Source organism: Micropterus dolomieu, linkage group LG03, assembly GCF_021292245.1.
Source record: "Micropterus dolomieu isolate WLL.071019.BEF.003 ecotype Adirondacks linkage group LG03, ASM2129224v1, whole genome shotgun sequence".
Classification (NCBI taxonomy): domain Eukaryota; kingdom Metazoa; phylum Chordata; class Actinopteri; order Centrarchiformes; family Centrarchidae; genus Micropterus; species Micropterus dolomieu.
The window spans coordinates 15,886,607-15,910,300 of record NC_060152.1 but is presented as its reverse complement, the minus strand read 5'-3'; the positions used below and the strand labels follow the sequence as shown (position 1 = coordinate 15,910,300).

The 23,694-nt window shown below is 39.5% G+C and overlaps 1 protein-coding gene and 1 long non-coding RNA gene across 3 annotated transcripts in view; both read left to right on the top strand.

The window, feature by feature from the left end:
- adam22 (ADAM metallopeptidase domain 22) overlaps positions 1-23,694 on the top strand; it is a 71,849-nt gene that overhangs the window by 10,312 nt on the left and 37,843 nt on the right. For both annotated transcript variants that reach the window (XM_046044506.1, XM_046044505.1), the window contains exons 4-6: positions 12,893-12,959; positions 18,251-18,333; positions 21,975-22,038. In XM_046044506.1, the coding sequence (XP_045900462.1) occupies positions 12,893-12,959; positions 18,251-18,333; positions 21,975-22,038 (214 nt within the window). The remainder of the gene's footprint in view (positions 1-12,892; positions 12,960-18,250; positions 18,334-21,974; positions 22,039-23,694) is intronic.
- On the top strand, positions 5,529-6,503 carry LOC123968039. The gene is made up of 2 exons (XR_006824390.1): positions 5,529-5,726; positions 6,327-6,503. It is a non-coding gene; the product is annotated as an uncharacterized LOC123968039 (long non-coding RNA).

Genomic DNA, 23,694 nt, shown 5'->3' with positions numbered 1-23,694 from the left:
CTTTTAAGGACACCGAGACCATTTTACACGCCTTCATCTCATCACGCCTGGATTATTGCAACAGCCTTTTCACCTGTTTAACCCAAAAATCTATTGATCGACTCCAGACTGTCCAAAACTCAGCTGCCAGGCTTTTAACCAGAACAAAGAAATATGACCACATTACTCCTATTTTAGCTTCATTACACTGGCTCCCAGTATGTTTTAGAATTGACTTTAAAATTCTATTGATCACTTTTAAAGCTCTTCATGGCCTCTCGCCTTGTTATATTTCTGACCTTTTAGTCCCATACGCATCAGCACGTACCTTGAGATCCTCGGGCAGAGGTCTGTTGAAAACTAAAGGGGACAGAGCGTTTGCTGTCAGGGCCCCGAGGCTCTGGAACAGCCTGCCCGAGGAAATCAGGTCGGCTAACGAGCTCGTTAGTTAGTGAGCTTCAAATGAGGCTTACTGTTCGCAGTTTCTCTCGACTGTCCTTCAGGATTAAAACTTTGGTCCAACATCACCTGCTAGCCACATTAGCCGCGCATATGGTAACGCCAAGTTAGCTAACCTTCAAACTAAACAGTAAAACAACACAAAACAGGGTAACACAGCTTCCAAATTTGAAATCAGGTCACATACATGGTGGTCCATCCTTGAACCGTTATAGAGCTTGTTACGGTTGTGGAACTTCTGAAGCACTAATTAATTAATTTAACACGTCCTGAATTGTAAAGTAAGAACACTGTGGTTGATGCGGTGCTTGCCATCCTCCGCGGTAGGCTTGACCAATATTGTGCGGTATCTGAATTTTGTGGTTATCGCAACAACCTTAGTTGGTCGGACAAAATAAGCAAAGTGCATAAATCTACTTGGAACATTTTACACTATTTTTGGATATGTAATAGACCAATTGATTGATCAGTAAATCATTATAAACGTCAATAATTTTTTAAGTAATACTTGTTTTTAATTAGCAATTCCAAATTAAGTGGAATTTTACAACAGTTTAAGATAATATGATCATATTATGATGATACAATATCACTGAATGTTAAATAACTGATAATATTTAATTATTGCCCAGCCCTGACTCATTCTGTTGTTGAAACAGGCCAGTTGCTGTCAGCTACTATTCATCACATTGATTAGAAAAGCTATTATTCTGCCACATGTATTCAAAATATATGTTCAACAAACTGCTAAGTTGCTGACAACGAATGATAAGCTGGTGGATGTTAGCTTGTTGGTTCTAAAGTGTGTTTGGTTCTATGTCTGTGCATGTGAGAGAAATAGCGAGTAGAGTGAACATGTCTACAATGTGATTTTGGTGTCACACTGTATGTAGGTTATGTATGTGTGAAAGTATGTGATTGTAGTCAGAGAGAAGAACAGGTGGGCAGGTCGAGCTGAGACTAGAGAATTTCATAATTTCTTCAATGTTACAAAATATTCCGCTGCAGCAGCTAAAAGCGAAGAGGGCTTCTCCCTGTTCTCATGTGCGCCGTTGACACTGACAGACACTGTATTACTATTTCTACTACTGTGTCATGTCAGCCTTCCCTGCATGCACTCAAATGCTTTATGTTAATACCCATGGTCAACTACGGGCAATGCTAAATGCATTATTCATCTTTGTGAAGGGAGGGTGTGGGTGTACCAGGGTAACAGTGTTTGTGGGGAGGGGGCTGGAGGTGATAGAGCACTGATTTAGCCATTGGTTCCCTCTAATTGCCTATGTTAGGCAAGAAGCTAACAAAGCATCCTATGGTCCAGTGGTTTGATGTATGTGTGCATATGTGTTGGTGCGTCTATGCATGGGCAGGAATGTATGTGTGTGAAGAAAGGAGGGTTGTTTTCTACTTCGCAGTCATCAGTAAAATCTTAAAAGCTGTTGCTGCAGCAGAGTCTTTGTGTGTGTCGTCTCGTTGGGCCTCAGGTGCAGAAGAGGCTTGTTAAGTGTTGTTTTAATTAGAGATAACATGACTGGATCGAAAGAAATGAGGCTTAGATAGAAAGGTGGAGGATTAATACTTATAAACTTAAAATAGACCCAAGATGGTTTGGATTGGCGACCACACGTCCTCCAATCTAGGGCTCAATACCATGTGCTAAGCCCCCTCCCGCTATCACTGTACACCCACGACTGCAACCCCAGACATGGAAAGAACTCTGTTGTGAAGTTCGTGGACAGCATCATTGGCTGTATGGATCCAGTCAGTCCAAAGGATATTAAAAGACAGTACCCACCCCATCCACAGCCTGTTCGCCCTTCTTCCATCTGGAACAAGAGACAGAAGTATCTGCTGTCGAACCACCAGACTGCAGAGCAGCTTTCCCCCCAGGCTGTGAGACTCTTAAATTCAAATTCATCCTCAGCACTTCACCATGCAAGATAGTTTTTTTTCATCATCTCAGAATTTTGTATCTATTGTTTACTTTTTGTAGTATAAAGGGAACCACAAACTACGTCTCATTTTACCTTCCTGTTGTAATATGATGAATAAATTTACCTTGCACCTTAAGATGAGGAAACCAAAGGAAACTGGGCAAAGGAGTGCAATTATGTTTTTATTAGTTGTTATTCACCAAAATGCATCACGTGTATCCTTGAGGCCTGAAAAATGCAGTGAAACATTTTCTTCCACATACAGCATTTGAAAATGTTTCTTTGCCGTCAACTGTTGATCTGAAAAATAGCATGAAAACTGCGGCAGGACTGTTGATTGCATTACATGTGTACACAAAACATTGCACCATAGTTGGAAAATTGACCCAGAATTTGAAATTAAATTGATTTAAATTGCTGAGTATATGTTCAGGTTTCTACAAAGCTTAACCTCTAGCTTTTGCTAGCGTTTGCCTTGCAGGCAACAGAATTTTATGCTCTGTCACTGGACATTTCTCCTGGGAGTGGTAGATGACTTCTCTTTTTATGTTTTTCATGTACACAGGAAACAGAGAACCCCATATTTATATATCACCTTGCTCTTCAATTGTATTGAGGATTCAACTGGGAGAGTTTCTTGCCCATCCAATCCTTGGAAGTGCTCTAAATGTCAGTCATCTAACAGTGTCTTTGTTTAAGTGGGATTAATGGTTTGAGTGGGATTTTTATTTCTGACAACCATGGACAACCAGAATATACTGGTTATATAGAATCCTACTTGTTTTTGAGCAGCATTGTGGGAGGAGTCACTGATTCTTTAAGTATTTTGCACCCAACAATAATCTGTTGGTCAATTGCAGGACAAAAAAGTGCATCAAAATATAATTCAGCTGATGTCATTTTCATGTGGACTTCATGACTTTGTCTGACTTTGAGTGGACTTTTGATTGCTAAAATGTGTGTAGGCGTCCGACTGCACGGGCCGTGAAAGGCGCAGATGCTGGAATGTTACTGGTGCACATCCCTGTGCTGTGCTTGTGTGCACACATGCATGTGTGTATTTATACGCGTGTTGCTTGTACGTATGTGCATACAGCCTTACTTCTCCCCATGTATGTGATTTAACTCTCCCTCATGTCCCATTCCAAGATAATTTATCACAAACCCGTGTCTCGCTCCCTGCATCTTGACATTGCTACAACCCAACTCCACTCTTCTCCTCCATTTCAACCTCTATCTCTGTCTCTCCTCCATTCCCAGGTCTGTAATTTATTACAAAGAGGCATGATCTGATTTACTGCGGACTTGATGAGAAAAACACAGAGAGGGGAGAGTGTGTGTGTGTGTGAGAGAGAAAGAAATGGGGACAGGTGGAGAGAGAGAGAGAAATAGTTAAGGATCAAGAGAAAAAAAAGGACAGAGAGAGAGATGTGTGCATGTCCTTCATCCATCCTTCAGTCTTGGTGTGTGGGTTGAGGTAGCGCGGGAGATGGGGAGTGATAGAGTGGAGTGTGTGTGTTAGTGTGTGCATACTCGAGGGAGGTAAGTACTTGAAAGAAGAAAATAGTCCCCGCTTCTTGTCTCCTCTTCTCTCCATCCCCATCTCCTCTTGCCTCAGGCAGGGCTTCTCTCTCTGATCTGTGTGTCGTCTGCACTCTCTTTAGCTATCACATTGGGAATTGTGTTTGTGAGTAAATGCAGCGTATATTACAGATGATTGTGTTTGCTAAGTGGCTCAGCGTCACATCCAGGACTGTGTACAGTATGTCCCGGTATACAAGGGAGTGAGTGCATGTTTGTCTGTGTTTGAGTGTGTTTTGATTTTATTTATGGTGTGTGTGTCAGGAAGGTGGATACAGATTAATTTAATGGAGGTGAGCAGGGTTAAAACAAATAGCAGCATGTATGGAAGCAGTAACGTCGTTAGTATGTATTCATGTGTTTCTTGCAGGTGTGTTAGTAAAGACGTGTCATACTTCAGGCCAAGCATGACTTATTTTGGCACAATGCTTGTTCTGTGCAAAAATTTCAAAATATAGCTCATATGAGGCTTTCAACAGTCTGATATAGACAAAGAAAATATCCTTCTTTCCCCCCATTGCAACACTGGAAAAGGACACACTGTCCAGAGACACAAAAGGAGGGAATTTTGTACTCAGAGATAAGGTGACCAGATTTCTGAAATGAAAACCAGTAACATTTTTGGTTTGGTGGTCTATATGTCATTAAAAAATATAATGTTATTATATATGAAATGAAAAAGGGGAAGAATTTCGATTTTATAATCTGTCAAATATAACCCCATGAATTTAATCAAGTAATTTCAGTGCAGAAATAACCTCTCAGTCAATAAGTAGATGCTCTATTGCATGGGTTGTATTGTAATTTAAAGGTATTTCAACAGGTAAAAAGGACTGGATTGGTTGGTGAACAGCAAGTTAAATAATGTAGAGTCATAAGGATAATTGCAAAATAGATGTATTTATTTTATATATAACTCAGCAGTAAGTCATGTTAATTATGGGCTTCATTCTATATATATAAACAAGGATATAAGACATACGCCTACCAAACATATATTCTGTCTGCCACAAGCTTCTGTTATTAACTATAATGACATAAATGTCACACCTAGTTATACGCTATGAACTGCAAACACTTATTTTGCCACCATTGTGATTATACCGTTAAAAGACATACCTTTGCTATTACCACGGACATAAAGTCTGCACATTATGTCTGTCTGATCCAGATAAAAGCAGCTGTAGACGGGGACAGCCCCTGTCTTGTCCCTGAGCTGTCCCCGGAAATGTCCCCGTTTTTAATGAAATGAAAACGGGGACGTCTGGTCACCGTATTCAAAGATCCCACTTGATTTGTCTAGCTTCTGAATGCATTTTTGTGCAGAACGAGGACTGTGGATTTTGTCCCCTATCACTTACATTGTGTCAGGATGGGATCTCTGTGAGTACTGTTTAAAGACTTGAACACGCCTAATGGTGCTATCAGACCAAATGCAAATTTAATCCTCGCGACGCTTTCCTCACGTGAGTACATTCGCTGCAAGTGTTCACACACAACGCGAGAAGGCGATTATAACCCACGAAAATTCGTTCCAGTTGGAAATCTTCAACTCGCCGGCACCGCCCCCTTCGCGGCGCCCGACAGGAAATCGCGGCTCCACGCGTCTTGCATTGACTTTGTATGTAAACTCACCGCCCTGAACGCTCGCTTCGCTTTTGGTCTGAAAGCACAGTAAGAGTCTACAGCCATGGTAGCAGCTCTATTAGGCTGTACTTTGAACTGAATGCTAACATCAGCATGTTAACATGCTCACAAGGACTCGTTAAGCAGGTATAATGTTGACCATGTACACCAATTTAGTATAGCGTGTTAGCATGCTAACATTTGGTTATTAGTACAAAGTGCAGCTGAGGCTGATGGGAATGTCATTAGTGTTTCAGTCATTAACCAAATGTTGGACAATTTAAATTCTGACATGATGATGGCGCTAGATGAAAAATTAAGGTATCATTAAAGTTAGTATGATTCATGCTGAGGGGAACATGAATGTCTTCATGGCAAGCCAATGGGTATTATTGTCTTTACACTTGTTAAAGCACTTTCTAACTTGTTTTGAAAAGTGCTCTTCAAATAAATATTATTATTATTATTATTATTATTATTATTATTATTATTATTATAAGCCATCCAATAGTTGAGATATTTCAGTCTGAACCAAGGTAGCAGGCATTGCCATCCTAGTGTGGACCAATCCTTCAAGGGCAGGGTTTGTGTTTGTAGACTTTCCAGGATGTCAAGCATTGATTTACCAGCTTCCCATTTTATGCTATCATTCTTTCTCCCCATCCCCTTATATTGCTTTATTTCTTCCCCCTCTGTCTCTCCCACCCTCTGTTACCCCCCGCTCTTCTGTTCTTCTTCTCGACTCAGTATGGAGGATTAGTGGAGACAAAGAGAGATCCAGGAGCTGACTCTCACTGAAGACAGAGACAGGAGGAAAAACTGTTGTTCTCTCAGCAGGAAAATATACTAATGCTTCTCTAAAGACTATTGTCAGTCAAAGATTACTTTTCCATTTCCATGCTGAATAAATATAAACTGAAAGAATGGTTTACTGTCAGGAGATTAACTATTTAACAAAATTTACCACTGTGCATAATCTGATGGAGTCTGTGGATAGAAGATGGCAAACAAATTTACCCACAGACACACACATAATGATGCACGTAGGAGCATAAAATAGAATAATCGTATCAGTGGAACATAAAAACTAAACAAGTCATGATTACTTGGTCCCAAGTGTACCGGGCTCCAAAGGCCTGTCTCTTTGTTTCTATGTGGAGTTCACTAAGAATCCACATGTTGTCACAGATACAGACCTGTATGTTCTTCTTCATGCCCACAACATTCCCAGCCACTGTATAATTCAGGAGTCAAGACAATTTGGCCTGAATGTTGTGTACAATACACCCAACTGCATTATGGGCCAAAAGACTGCAGAGAACGGGAATACGAGCTTTCAATTTGATTCTTCCTTTTATGTTCTGTTTGCATAAATATTTCTTGTTTGTGAGCATCAGAATTCCCTGAGAGAAGGGAATCCCAGTGACTATGCTGGTGGAATTGCATGTCAAATAAGTGATTGGAGGGTGAATGAATTATAGCCTGGAGACGTTTAATGAGGCCTCAGTGTGAGGAGAGGGTGGGTGAGGCTAGAGAAGGGGTGGTGGGCAGGTGAGAGCAGCTGCAGCTGAAGAAACCTCCGAACTCTCCCTCTCTTCTCTCCTTCATTCCTTTTCGCATCTTTATTTCTCATATGCACCTTTCCTTCCTGCTGCACTCCCCCTCCATGTTTTCTCCGTTGCACTTATCCTTTCACATCTCTTTCCTCAGCAATCCCCCATCCTCATTACGGACCCCTGACACTGCACATGCTCAGTCCTTTGTGTAGAGGTGCCCTTTTATTACAGGGTTAAATAGCAAAAATCCATAAATGGAGAGGAAGTCCATTTGATGACTGGTGCTTGTGTGTAGATGTGTACCTGGATGCGTAATTTTCTTCATTTAATTTTCTTTTCATTTTTACGTGTACTTATGTTTGTATTAAGTCTGCTAGATTAGCCTGCGAGAAAGCAATGAAAAGCCTGCCACCTCAACACCAATCCGCTCTCTCTCTCTCTCACACACACACACACACACACACACACACACACACACACACACATAAACATTAGTCCTGCCAATCTGTCCTTTTTTGTGCTCTTTTTCATCCCAGCGCCATGGCGGTGCCAAGCAACACAGATCGTGAGAGGAATTTTAGACCACACGGAAACTTGGTTTTTGTGTGTGTGTGCATGATTCTTTTTAGGAGATTGAACTGGGTTGCCTAGGCAGATGTCTTTTCCCAGAGCAACTCACAACAAAATGCTTTAAAGGAAAGATGAAGTTTGATGTGACTGACAGCCAGATGGACTCAATGCACTCACTGATTCTCAGTTGTTACCTCCTCAAGACCCACTTAATAAAGTTGAATAAGTCTTTTCAGAGCAACATTTTCCCAGCAGAAGCAGCATCAGTGCTTTTAGGTTTACGTGCATGTGTGTGTGTGGGCTGGCTGACATTAAAGTGTAGAGAAAGCTAGAAAGGGATGCGATTATTATGTAAATGGCTGCTCTAGGTTGGTTATGAAAACTTGTAAGCTGAAAGTAAGAGCGTCTGTGGATCCACCTCCGAAATCCCCTCCAGGCCTGATTGACAGCTGGACGCAGGCTGTCAAACAGATGTTGCCGCGACGACAGAGCCAGAAAAACTCTCTCTTTCTGCCAGTATAGTGGAGGATGAGGAAAAAAGCAATGAGCTAAGAGAATGAGAGTAACAGACTCTGAATGAAGTACAAGATGAGCAAGAGATACAGGTGCTGTTCGCTTCGCCTCTGTTTAAGCCACACATCTGGTCTGCACACCTTTAGCTCCAGAGCTACGCAAATTTGTCTGACATGAGATAGACCACTTGTGCCGCCATAAATCTGTTACTTTTAACTCTTGACTCTTGACTGATAATTTATTACATTTATGAACATAATTGCATCTATTTCTGTTTTCCCTGTTCATCCCATTTTTTCCTGTTAATTTCTTGTTAATGAAGTCCTCAGCTTTGTCTTCCCAACCGCCTCCCTCTGATCACCATTTAGGTTGAAAGTTTGCCGCATTTATGTCCACAGAGAGATAGATCACATGCAAACAGCGCACGAGAGTACCTCTGTGTTTCTATTTCTGTCATTTTTTGTGTTTGTTTCCAAATCCGAGTGAAGCTTCAAAAAGATTGCTCACATTTATACATTTATATATAAGTGTGTACGCATGTTAACAGGAAGAGGAGGGACTGTATGCGTCTTACTACATTTGTGTGTGCATGTCAGTGTGGGGGATGGGGTCGAGGCTGAGTTTGCGTCTTTGTCTGTCAAATAAATTATTTAAATCCCCTTACAATTAAAGCTGAAATCTGTTATCAGCGTCCTCCATTAGAGGCCTGTGTGTCTGCTTTGCTGCCTCAGTATGCTCTTTGCTTGTTCTCCCCCGTCTGGGATCAGCGTGACGCCGAATAAAGATCACAAGCACTGAATCTTAAATACACATCCCAGCAGAACAAAGGCTAGTGACCCTGGGACTCGTGCACACCGAACATCGTCATCATTGTATAAATATTTTGATAGTGATTCTTTTTGGTGCAAAATGTTACTTGTGTCTGAGGTGATGTGTGTGTGTGTGACATTACATATACTATAGATGTCACAGAGGGTTTTCATGGCTGTGCATGATGGGATATTAGGGCTCTAAGGTCTGTATTCACACCTTGTGCCTCATTTTCACTGCCTCTTTCCTTTCCTCTGTCTCATTATTCCCCCCTTGATGGCCATTCTCTCCCTCTTTCATTTCACCTCACTCTCAACTCACTCTCCTCTTTCCCTGCATATTTTTTTATTGCTGTAGAAAAAATGGCCATTAGTCATCTTAAACAGCCTCCTGTTCATGCTGATGTCAGGGCCTTCATTCAAATAGAAAACTTTTACTTCCTGAAAGAAAGCTCAGTTTATATTTAAAAAACACACGATATGTCTGCCTTCAAAAGCAAAACTATTTCCTACCATCTGCCTTTTTATGACTCATTACAGTTACTGATTTTCCTTTGCTTTCAGCAGTCTGTCCCTTTGTCAAAGACATCAGTTTTTTTTAAATGGTGGATATAAGAAACTCTAATACTACCTAGAGGTGGTCCACTCCTGTTTCGAGTCTTTAAGATAAGCTAAGCTAACAGGTTGCTGGCGAAGAAGTTTGCTAGCTTAGCTTACTGAAGTGAGAGTGGTATCCAGTGCCCCTAGGAGACTACATCAAACATATTGTTTTGTCCAATACCCCAAAGATACGGTTTACAGTAATGTAAGCAGTACATTCTCACTATGAAGAGCCTGGAACCATGAAATGTTTGGCATCTTTGCTTGGAGAATAGGTTAAGTTATTGAAACACTATCAAAGTATTTGCAGATTACTTTTCTGTTGATAAACTAATTGATTAAACGTTTGTAGTACTGTCACTAATCAGTTCTGTGTTGAATGTGTTGCGTTTTGAATGGATTTAGTATTAGTTTTATGCATTTTGACTTACAAATACAGTTTTTATCTGTTTAGTAATCTTCAAATATTTTTTTATTAATAATAAACTTTATTTTATTATAGAGCACTTATCAAAACAACGTACAAGGTGCTTTACAGAGATGGAGAGAAAAATGAAATTAAATAACTAAAGTAAATGATAAAAATATGAGAAATAACAAGAATATAAAAGACAAAAAAGCAGGATAAAAGAAGAAATAAAAAAAGAATAAAAATAATGAATAAGAAGACGGCTTGGATAAAATCAAGATATGCCTTCCGATAAAAGTGTGTTTTAGAAGTGACATTAAGGAAGGCATGACTCTGACAGACTAATTTCCTCAGGCAGGTTGTTCCAGATCCTCAGTGCCCTGACAGCAAATGCTCTGTCCCCTTTAGTTTTCAGCCTGGACTCAGGAAGAGGCAGGAGACCCCTGCCTGAAGATCTTAAACTAAACAAATCTTATAAAGATTATTAAAAGATCCAGAATATAATCTCTATCCAGGTTAATGAAGAGCCTTAAAAGTAATCACTAAGATCTTAAAATCAATCCTAAAACAATCAGGGATCCAATGTAAAGAGGCAAAAACAGGTGTGATGTGATTGTACCTCTTGGTTCTGGTGATAAGCCCAGCAGCTGAGTTCTGTAAAGTCTGTAGTCATTTTGAAGATCTATTATTATTTCTAAGGAGATAAAAACATGACTGCTACGCTTAGTGATGTGTTGCCTAAAACATATTACTATCAAATAAGACACCAAAATTTCTTGCAACAGGCTTGATATATTGTGACAGGGGACCGGGCAGCATTTGTTTCCTGATATGATGGGTCCAATAACAAGGATTTCTGTTTAGTTGGAATTTATATCAGCCAGGCAGTCCTGTAGGGAACTCTACTGAGGTCAGTGAGCTTAACAGGGAGGTACGACTGTGTGTCATGTGCAAAACAATGGAAAGAAATACCATTTCTACGGATCAGGTCACCCAAAGGGAGCATATTATGGATAACTGGTCCAAGAATTGACCCTTGAGGCACACCATGATTGATAAGACAATAAGATGACATAAAATTGTCAATTGATGCCCACCCAGTGCCTCAGTCTATCGAACAGAATGCCATGGTCAATTGTGTCAAAGGCAGCACTCAAGTCCAGATTGAAACTTTTGCTATTGTTTTCCACAGCAGCAAGGAGCTGCTTAGAAACATTTTTTTCTCAAGAATCTTTGAAATAAAAGGCAGTGTAGAGATTGGATGATGTTTGTCTCGGATGTTAGGATTAAGGCCAGGTTTTGTTTTAGGAATAGGTGGACGCAAGCAGTTTTAAATTAATCCGAGACACAACTAGTAGACAGCAAGCTGTTCAAATTTGATAGGAAATATGGACTAATACAATCCATGACTTCAAATAAAAACTTACTCTCATCTGAGACATAGTTTCTTTGAGATGAGGCACAATAATTGAAGATAAGTTTTTTGAATTTTTTTTTATTTAACCTTTATTTTAACAGGAAAGTCCCATTTAGACACAGTCTCTTTTACAAGGGAGTCGCTCCAGGAATCCCTGAGTGGGTGATCAGCATCTAAAAAGGCAGATCTTATTGACTCCACCTTTCCCGCAAAGTGTGATAAAAACCTTTCACAGTCAGTATCACGATCATCAGAGGCACAGGGAGAGGCTGGGTATTATCTTTCGCCAATGTATAAATTTCCTGCTGTGCGGGAAAAACAAAATCTTCACACTTTCACCCACATTTTCCATCCATCACTGTATGCTCAAACTGTTTATGTGACACAGGTGTTACATTTTGTATCAATTTCTGCACTCTTGACACAGCAGTATTGCCAGTGATTTAGTTTTTTGGAAAGTATTCCAAGGCCCCTTATTCAGCAAAACTAAACTCACTTTAATCAGATAAAAATCTTCTTGTTATGCTGATTGTACTGTACTGTACTGATTTTTCTAATGCTCTCTTCTGGTGCAGAGTTGGCTGGGATATGTTCTTAACATTTGCATTGTGTGTGTATGTGTGTGTGTTTGTGTATACAATACAGATTACTGTTGGCTCTGGCACTGCTCAGTCAGTGTATATATAAAGAAATAAAAGCCCACTCCGACACTGCCTTGTGTTTATGTATGTGATCGTGTGTGCCTGTGAATGTGTGTGTATATGTGTGTCCATGTCCAGGTGATCTATTTGTGAGATAAGAGGCTAAAACTTTTACCTATATTATATTTTGAAATAGGCTGAAGAAGGTATGAATCCCCATTCACATACCGCATTCCTCTTTGTGTTTGTGTGTGTGTGGCTTTGTGTGCACTATAGCTCATTCATCTCTGTCTCAGATTGGGCCTGCAGTGTGTATCTCCATTGGGATTCTTGGGTCCAGCTCTGCTGAGAAAGCACACACAGACTGATTTCCTGTTATTTATGCCACTCTTTGTCTTCCTTGCTCTCTCAATTTATTTCCTGCCTCTTTCCCATTCTGCCTGTGTGACTTTTTTTTTTACTCCTTACTGACCTTCAGGTGTCCTTCATTCTTTGGGCACACACACACACACACACACACACACACACACACACACACACACACACACACGCGCCAGACATTTGCTAGGAGGCTGGATTTGAATAATTGTGTTTGTGAGAGTTTGTGTGCTGGAAATAGCCTCGTCCCCGTACGCTGGTCATAATTAGCCGGGCTGATGCTCTGAAGCCCTGTGCTGCCAAGACTGAATACAATCTACTTATAAAATACAAATACACTTGTATAACAGAGTGACACTTTAATGAAAATCACACATTTACAAACTTTAATTCTCTTTTGTCTTTCTTCTCTGTTCCCAGTGATCTGCTGTCTTCAGGGTACGTGGAAAGGCATTTGTCAGAAAAAGGGAGGACAGTCGTCAGCAATGTAAGATTCTGCAAATCATCTCTGCTCATGCGCACTCACACTTTCACTATGAGACTATTTGTAGTTAGAATGGAAGCTACAGTGTTTTCATGGTGCTTCTGGTCTTGACATTAAGACCCCATTCACCCCTGGTGTTACCATGCAACTGGTTGTCAGTACAGGGTGTAAATGCATGCAGAACATACTCCACTCAAAATGTTAAATATTTTTATATCAGCAATGGATAAAATGACTGTGTAATATGAAATATCACTCGAAGTGACTAACCCATAGAGAATTATCATCGGTGAACTTAGTGGAGCATTTAGCAGCTACACGAATTAGGACTTAATTTCTTTTTTAAGATGTTTAATTTGTTGAGAAAAAAGGACTGAAAAAAGCTTTTACTTAATTTTACTCATATTTGTTGACAAAGATTTTATCATAATTGTTTTGAATGTTCTACCTCAGATTTGTGAAGTGATCCACTGCGTGGCCTCAAGTGTTGACCATAAAGAAAAGGTTAAACCACAATCGGGTTTCTTTAACTTTCACTCAGCAAAAATCTCTCGAAACTCGAAATAAATAACGATTCAATAGTTATCGTGATAATTATTGATATTGAAAGATGAAATCGTGATAACATTTTTGGCTGTATCGTCCAGCCCTATAAGCAGATAATATATGAATGTTGTGTTTACTGCTTCTTGCGTACGAAAGTGGACAAAATAAATCTATTAATTCAGATTTAACATCTCAAGCAGGCCTAACAAGAAGCTACAGACAACCATGTTAGCTTTTTAGAAAGCTAAAATAAGTAGGGCCCAAATAGCAGAATCATTTCCATTGATGTGTCCACCTGCTCGGCCTGCCTAGTTTGCTTATTGAGATTCAATCATAAGGCAGGAAAAATTGAGAGAAAACAAGAACCTAATGTAAAGGTCTGTCAGATGTCATTATCAAGATAACGTATCCAGATACAGATCACGTGTTAGTACAGCTGCAATTTCCTGCCGACCCTGCAGGTTCTTCTCCCTCCCTGAGCCTTTTATTGGTTAATCAATGTGCTACTTTGAACACAAATTGAGAAATCCCAGCCCATACAGCCATTCAGTTTTGTTCATCTTAGATTTCGGACGACCAAAGTGGAACTGAAGCTGTGGTTTAAACCATCAACTAACATGAAATTAAGATTGCTGTGATAATCCTCTGAAATCCGGACTTACTTAGTTACAGGACACACACTGAGGCGTCATCTCATAAGTGTGTGTGTGTGTGTGTGTGTGTGTGTGTGTGTGTGTAGGGGGGGGGGTTGGGCTATAATGGTCAGGATTTACTCAGCTAAGCAGCAGATTAGTGAGTTATTAGATACTTTACGGAGAATGATCCAAATTACTACACCACATATTGTGTGATATAGTCACTTGGTAATTATGGAACGTATTATAAAGCAATCTTTCTGTGAATTACTTTATCTTGAAAATGAATATCCAGAATGTACTCTGTCTATTCTATTGTTATGCTTTCCTTTTTAAATAGTGGAAAGAATAATAATATATTGCCTCTTTATTAACAGCTGCCGTTCAGGAAGGTTAATTTGAGACGAGCTCCTGTTTGTTACTCTGCTCACAGAGGTCAAAATGTCAGCCATCGTAACACAGCTGCTGCTGTCATAGGTCTAACTCAGAATCCCCTTTGTTCATAATAATATTACAAGGAGTACTGTCTAGATCTGCTCTATATGAAAAGTGTGAAGAGTTAATGTAGTACATAGGTAATAGAGGGAGTACATACTGTTAATTGTGGTAGCAGTTCTAACTTTTTGTCCACATTTAGTTTATTGCAATGAATGTAGGACAAATCCCAAATCCTTGTTTAGCACAAAACATATTCCACTGTTCAGCTAAAGCAAACATGATGCTACAGCTGTCTATAATAAAGTAATTATTGTAAAATTTATTTTTATTGCTACGATAATCCGGAATCAACAAATGAGGAACACGAGAGGATATATGAAACGCACCTGATTTGGAGAAAACGTTTTGAACTTTTTAACAATTCCTTGCTTTGTTAGACTTGGCTTTTGTGTGCTGAACAAAAATTGTGAAAACTTTCCTTCATCAGTTGTATAGATTTGTAGAAGGAGAGTTGGAGCTCTGCACAGTAAGAATAAAATACTCACCTACCTACTTACTGTTAGGGGTGGGAGGCATGGATACAATCCTATCACAGTGTATGTAATTTTTATATTGCCACATCAATATAAGTTTTCCAGGATATGTTACATGATATCTATCATGATATACACATGTACATATTCTGGCAAATCAATTGAAACTCTGTTTTATAAAATAACCATTCAGGAATGTCTGATTCATCTAATGAGATACCTGAGAAATCATCACACTGACACACCAGTTTTGTTTATTATTTATTTGCAGGGAACCGTGCACTTAATCAGAACAGATATTTAAGTATGTCAATGTTAATGTGCTTGGGTTAGCATAACTGCTAATGTGCACCTGTAGCCCCAACAATACTAAAAACTGAAAACAGATGAAAAACATTATACATACAGTTGCAATGAAAATATAAATATAATGAAATTAAACACAAAATTTGTTTAACAATATCAAACAACAAATCAAAGCAAGTATAAAACAGTACGTAAGAGTTAGAATCAATCTATAATAACACCATTTAAAACATTCCATAATGGATGAATTATATCTCTGAATGATATGAGCATGGTGATAATAATTGGGTTTGTTATAGAGTACTTTTAAGTGTTTCCTAATCGAAGTGAGTCTGTTGGCCATAATATGGAAACTCCCTTCATATAAAAATCCAGTGTTGCCATAAAGCAGCCCAGCTAGTTAATCTTTAGCACTACTCACAATGGCCTGATACACCTGGAGATGTTACGAAAGTACATCAGCTGTAAGTGGGGATAGATTGAAGTAATTAAAGTGGTACATCAAGTGTTAATACTGTACATGCACAAATTAACTCCACAGACGCACATACACACACTTTCTGTCCCATGGATAAGTAAAATATTATATATATTTGCGTAATTTACTTATTCCTGTTCATTATCTAATTCCGTGCTCAAACTTTCACTGACATTCAGAGGGCAGAGTGTCCTAATTGTTTACCAACTGTCTGACCCTTTTCATTGTGCATTGTGATGTCCAGATTAGATTAATTACTCTTACATGGGTCTAAGGAGATCACAGATCAGACCAATTTAGCAACACACACACGTGCGCGCACACACACACACACACACACACACACACACACACACACACATCCTCACTCACTCTGAAGATGTACCCACAGTGCTGGGTTTTGGGTGTTTCTTGCTTTCATGAGAAGTGGAGCAGAAGGTTCAGGGTGACAGGGGAAGGAGAGATGCTGGGATAGTAGAGCACCGCTTATAAATAGCCCTCTCTTGTCTTTTCATTTCACTCTCGCTCTACGTCTCTTTACCCAGCCTCTCTCTCTTCATCTGTAGCTCCCTTTAGGTTTATCTACTTCACTTGTACAACTTCTTCTGTGGCACCCCATTCACATGTTTCGTCTCAGAGCTTGAGAGAGTCAGTGCTGTGAAAATGTAGCAAAAGGTCCCCGTTTTAAAACGAAAACCTAGTAGTGGGGATGTGACCTTACCGTGATACATGCCTCTAGCCGCAAGCTCGTAGCTTGTTTCCTCTATCCTGTAAGAATCAGACTCAGAAATGATAGCTAAGAGTGAGTAATTGGGACTGAGAGAGAGAAACAACCATGAAACTCAAGAACAACAACAAAGAAAACAAATCAAACTCAGCATGACTGACTCGATTTCAAGAGTCAGTATGTATGAAGATTCATCACACACAAATTTGTATTACTGTAGATTTATGAGGACCCCTTTTTACTGCATAAATCTTCTAAATCCTAACTGTTTGTAACTCCAATTTCTGTAAAATAGATAATTATGTAAATTAGCACTATCAAAATTATGTGGCCATGCTTGTTTGAACTCAGCCCCTTAGTTCCATTAAAGAGGAAATTTTAGGAGTATTTCTGCATTTTGGGAAATACCTGTATTCACTTTCTTGCTGAGAGTAAATATAAAGCCATGGACCAGCACCTTTAAAGCTCACTAATTAGCACATCATATCTCCTTTGTATAATCCATACAGACAATAAAGTCTAAAAACAATACAACAGAGTCCCTTTCTGGTGTTCATCTCTTGGTGACCACTAGATTTTAGAGCTGCTCGTAGATGCATTTTGTTAACAGACATGAGAGTTGTATCCATTTTCTCATCTAACTGATAAGCGTACTTCCAAAAATGTCTACTAATTCCTGTAAGAAAAATCATCATACAATGATATTTGGACACTGTGTGCTTCCAACTTCGTGGCAACAGTTTGGGGAAGGCCCTTTCCTGTTACAGCATGACTATATTCAGGCAAAAATGCCAGGTCTTTTAGAGTGGAAGAATTTGGATGGCCTGCACAGAGCCCTGACTCCAGACCCATCCAATGCTGCTGAGCTGAACTGGAAGGGGTGCTCATGCAGTTTAATGAGAACAACAAACACATGCATGCATCCTCACACAAACCCATACGACAGGCGTGGATTTGGATGAAGTCCACAGAGACAGAGCTGGAGGTAGAAGACGACGAAGCAGTGCGTTGCTCAGCATCAGATTGTAGAGGCGAAATTGATCCTTTGATAAAAGCTGCGTTTCCTCAGGGAGACCGGCTTCCTGCCTAATGGCTGTTAGGCAGCGAGAAATGGACCAGGAAGGGATGGCCTGCAGAGCACTTAGACACTTAGACATCATACACGTCTATAGAAAATAAATGTGTGTTTACGCTCCCAGAGAGGGGGGGGGGCACACTGCACACGCTGCACACGCATATAGACAGATGGAGATAAAGAGTATGAGTGGTTGGTGGCGAGCCGTGACAGGGATGGAAAAAACTTTACGAGTCACCAAAGCTGTTGCCTCCTATTGTGGGTAGAAGTTGGGATGGAGGAAAGAGATGTCACAGAGAAGCTTACACCCAGATTGCAGGATGTGAATGGGTTAAGCTCGAAGTGCAAAGTAACACATAGTACATGTACATGCACATATCTACACCAGATCGCACTTTTGTGCGTTAGCAAATGAATTCTGTGTGATCGATCGCTCTGAACTCATTTCCTGATGGAATATGGTAATAATAAAAAATTCATTCTCTGTTTGAGTGTATGAGACATTTTAGCAGGTAACCATGTGTATGATCTTAATCTGTGTGTGTCTTGCTCACAGGGAGGAGAGCACTGCTACTATCAGGGGAAGGTCAGAGACATTCCTCTCTCCTTTGTGGCTCTCTCGACCTGTCATGGATTGCAGTAAGTACAATTTTTATGTGTGTGTGTGTGTGACTTTATTTTGTTATTATTTATTCTTTAGTCTGTGTGTCCAGGTGCTGTTCCTTGCTCCCATGTATCCATTAGGTCAATGTGATTAGTTTTAGCCAGGCCTTCTTTGTCTCTGCATTTTTCGTCAGACAGATTGTCATTCACACAGACAGGTGCTGCTCAGATGTCTTCTCTTCCTGGCGTTGGTATTTTTAGAGTTTGTGCTCTAAAGCAGCGCTCTGTTGAAGAGAGATGGGTCAGAAACAAAGCCTGCTGGGAGGAATGCATGTACACTGTATATGCGTCTTATGATTTAGTGTGTGTGTGTTAATAATATACTGTATGTAGGAAGAGAAGCAAGAGATCAGTCGTGGACATCCTGCATGTCAAAAATGTTTAATGTGGTATTGAATGTCCCCACGACCCTGTACGCAGGATAAGCGGTTGACGATAGATGGATGGATGGATGGATGGATGGTATTGAATGTCATTGTGTACAGCTGCATAAAAAGGCACCTGGGAATAATTAGAACACGCGCATATATTACAGTTTTTCACAGTTGTTTACACACATTTCCTTAAAGGAAACAGTATTTTCCTGAAATTGTGAACATAAGACATAAACACCCACACTGCTTTTTAACACACTAAACAGTATATTTTGCACTTGCTGTTTTCACATTAATTATTTAGGTGTCTTAAAAAGTAGTTGCCAAAGAAATAAAGCATTTATAGCAATCTGTCTGAAAACAAGAAAAAGCCCGTTGTCAGCCTGATCTGCTGCTCATTCATCAACAGTAATCCTTATATTCATGGTGTGATTCATCATGTTTGTTACTGTCTGGACCCTGAGGACTGTGCGTTAATTTATGTTTAGTTGTGATGACTGAATATTTTTAAATTGAATAACAGGGATTTCTCTAAGAAAACACAAAGCGTGTGGTAGGTAGAACCGCCTAGACTTTTTATTAAATGTAAATTTAGGTTTGGGGTGTGATGACGGAAAGATCTAAGCTTTATGAAGTCTTTTAGTAGAGAGTATATAACAACATTCACATCTACACATTGTTGACAGTATACGCTATTTCATCTAATTATCCCTTTCAGTTGTTTCTGAAAGCATTATTATTCACTCTCACTCCATTGTGCCTCATCAAAGCTAGATTCAATCCAAATATAATGTCAGGCTGAAAAAAGCAAATAAATAAATTCTGCTAATTGAAGTAACCAGACTGATACTTGCTGAATAAGCTAGCTTTAATTATGTTTTGTATATTTCATGTGATTGTGGCAAAGTGTTTGGCAGCACAGCAAATAATGTAACGGCACACACAAAATAATGAAAAGTAGGTCATGAATTAGTCAAACCCAAAGAAAGTAAATATATTTGATTTCAATCTCATGTGTTGGGGTTTTCATTCCAATTGATATTCCCATACTGTGTGTGTGTGTGTGTGTGTGTGTGTGTGGGTGTGGATGTGGGTGTGAGTGTGTGTGGGTGTATGGGTGTGAGTGTGTGTGGGTGTGTGGGTGTGGGAGAGGAGTTGAGAGACAGAGTGAGAGGGAAAGAGTTAGAGGACTGCATGGTGGTGTCGGGAGGTTAGACATTAGAGGGAGAGTATTTCCCTTATGCTTAGTCAGGTATTTACCATAATATACATCCTGCTCTCTCCTCTTTCTCTCTCTCTTTCTCCATCTACACAAGCACACACACACACTCTCACATCACACAGAGAGAAACTTTACCCTGCAATGTATTACCTGTATAGAGGGATAGTGATCTCAGCTTCATCCATCACATGAGATTTAGACAGTTAAGCAGAGTTCCTGTTTTAGCAAATTCTCACACTGATTAAGAAATTATCAGCCTGAACACTTGGCATTCTCATTTCCCAGAAACACGAATGTTCAAAAGCTGAGCCCTTTAAAATCTGCTTTTAATTCAGAACAACAGTGTGCTTCATCTAAGCAACTTTGGTTGTTGCCACCAGTGCAAACACTATATGATGTAGCTTTTAAGCCCGTCGCTAACTCTAGTTGCTAAACTAAGTTTTTTTGCTGTTTGGTACTGAGCAGTTAGAGGCTCATAGAAATAGATGGGTTCAAATTTTTTAACTAACGAGCTAAGTTTTAGCATTTGTTCTGAAAAGACCTTTAGTATCGTTCACGAAGGGTTTGTCATTCAAAGGAAATTAATGGGGTAGTTTGATCAGATTTGATTGACAATGACCTGGCAATTTCTGTGATCACCTTTAGATCCAAAAATTCTGATTGGTGCACAGATGAACGTGACATTACTTTTTTCCAACTGAGCCTCGCCTACTTCAAATCATTGAGAAAGGCGCAGACACAAGTTTCTCATGTGAAATTACCAGAAATTGTTCTAACTTTGGCAGAAAATTGTGTGTTCATGTAGGATCCCAATGCTGATAGTAAGAAGCTGATTGAGAAAATAGGCACCTTTAAAAAAGAAAACAGTGGAAGAATTGTGAATTTTTCCTTGTTGTCTCAAAGCAGAATGACTAGTGTTTGGTTTGGGTTGCAAAAACTATTAAAATCAACATCAAACATTTGTTTTGTGAACTGCAATAAGGACTACATGTTACGTTTTGCTCCATACTGATGTAACAAAATACAGGGATAATAAGACACTAAATAGAACGCAAATAGAACAAAATGACTCAAAGCAATCTACACTTTGACCTGTGTTTTCTTTCTTTTTTTTCATATGTGTAATCTGCTGTAAGTGCAATGTTGGACCAGGGTGAACAGTGTGTTGAAGGTGAATTCTGTATATTGAAGGCCAGAAAGAACAGGCAGATGTGTGTGTGTGCCTGCAGTGTTTACCCTCCTGATTTCACAGTTTGGCCCGACCAATCTCCTAAAAGCTTCAGATAAAGTTAATTAACGGATGATTCTTTTTTTGTACACATGCGCACATACGGGCAGGGCGGAGACAAGGAGACCTTTACCCAGCTGCTAAATGAGAAATTGATCTCTGACTTTTTAAAATGATTGCTTGGACAAAATTGTGTGTGTGTGTGTGTGTGTGTGTGTGTGTGTGTTGTGGCCTCTTCCTCACATACCTTTATATGGCAAATGTATTTAGAGTTTTTAAGTACACAGTGAGTGAAAGTGTTTGTGACGTCATTACATCTTTCAATGAATATCAGGAGGATCATCAGGATTTACACCGATTTTCTGCTAAAATGCTTTCGAAGATGTCTTAGTCATTGCAACGTGTGGTCAACCAGTTCAAACTCTTTCTCATTTTTCCAGAAATAAAATCCTTAGGTGACCTTTAAGTTATGCTGTGTGGGGGGAATCTCTCAGATCACTGCATGACCTTTTGTTTCACATTATCCTCCACCCCTCCTAAGCTGTAGATATGCCAAATACAGCAGTCAGGACAGAAACAAGAGGGACCTTGTAGTAGTGCATTACAGTTATTATTTTGACAAATGCTCTAATAATACAATAACCCCCCTCAGGCAAGCGCTGAAATAGCTAATGTATCATACTGATAGCTGAGGAGGAGTTGAATTCAGATGCATTATTCCTTTTAGTGTTGAATAAAACAACAGAAACTGTCGTTGATATGTGCTCTCCGCTCTCCTCTCTTTCTTCTTCAGTGGGATGTTTTTCGATGGCAATCACACCTACATGATCGAACCTGGAGGACAAGGCAGCAGCGATGTAAGTACTCCACACGAAAATGTATGTATGTACTTTGTAGGAGCCGGTGGTGGCTTCTCTTAGAGGGATTAGTCAATGTTCTCTTCTTTGATTATTGATTACTCAAGAAAATAGTCAACAGATATATATTGATAATGAAAATGATTGTTAGTTGCAGCCCTGTATGAAAGCGGATATTGTTACATAATTTTGATACAATATATAGTTATTCCTGGGTTTTCTGATGGCTTAGTGGTTAGGGCACATATAACCGTGACGTTGACCTTCCACATCCAGCCGAGAACCCGTGTTGCATTTCATACCACTCTCCTTTTTAACAAAGTAAAAAAATATTATCCTTGAAGTGGGTGACACAGTAATGCAGTGGTTAGCATGATTGTCGCCTCACAGCAAAAAGGTCGTGGGTTCAAACTCCGGTTGCCCCGGCCTTTCTGTGTGGAATTTGCATGTTCTCCCTGTGTCTGCGTGAGTTCTCTCCGGGTGCTCCGGCTTCCTCCCACCGTCAAAAGACATGCGGTCTAGGTTGATTGGTGACCCTAATTGTGTACCCCGCCTTTCACCCGATGTCAGCTGGGATTGGCTCCACCCCCTGCGACCCTGTACGCAGGATAAGGCTGATTTTTCAGTAGGTTTGGTCAATTATGCATCCGTACTACTACTTAATTCACAAGCTACCCAGCGGTATTTTAAGTAATTTTAATGAGCCCCACCTTTAGCAGCTGCATCATTAATTATTGCATCAATAATTATAATCCAATAATATAATAAACATTATTCTGAAATGGGCCATTCTGCATAATGAATACTTTTACTTTTGGTACTTTAAGTACATTCTACACTTCTACACTTTTGTACTTTTACTTCAATAATAATTTGATTGCCAATTTGTTACAGCCCTCTGGAAGCTAATTTGTTATGTGATTTGTGTATTTGTTTTCCTTCTAAACATAAATTATTGAAGATTTTTCTTACACAATGAAACGTGTTGCTTTAAATTTGAAGTAGGCATATCATTCTCAAACAACAATAATATTTCTCAGTTTCAACATCTGATCTTTGTGCTATTTTCAGTTAAAGATGGGGTTTAAATGTTTTGCACATGATCACATTTTATTTCTATTTCTATTTAACACAACTTTTGTGAAAACAGGGTTGTGTATATATATATATATATATATACAGTGGGGGAAAAAAGTATTTGACCCCTTGCTGATTTTGCAGGTTTGCCCACTTACAAAGAATGCAACAATCTACAATTTTAATCATATGTACATTCTAACAGTGAAAGACAGAATCCCAAAGAAAATTCCAGAAAATCACATCATATGAATTTATGAAAATTGATAACCATCTGATGAGGAAAAACAAGTATTTGACCCCCTACCAAACAGCAAGTATTCTGGCTCCTACAAGCCAGTTAGTCTTTCTTTAAGACACAGCCCCAATCCCAACCAATTATCTACATCAAATACACCTGCCTCACCTCGTTACCTGTATAAAAGACACCTGTCAACACCCAAACAACCAGCATCCAACATCACCACCATGGCCAAGACCAAAGAGCTTTCTACGGACATCAGGGACAAGATTGTTGATCTGCACAAGGCTGGGATGGGCTACAAGAGAATCGGAAAGCAACTTGGAGAGAAAAGATCA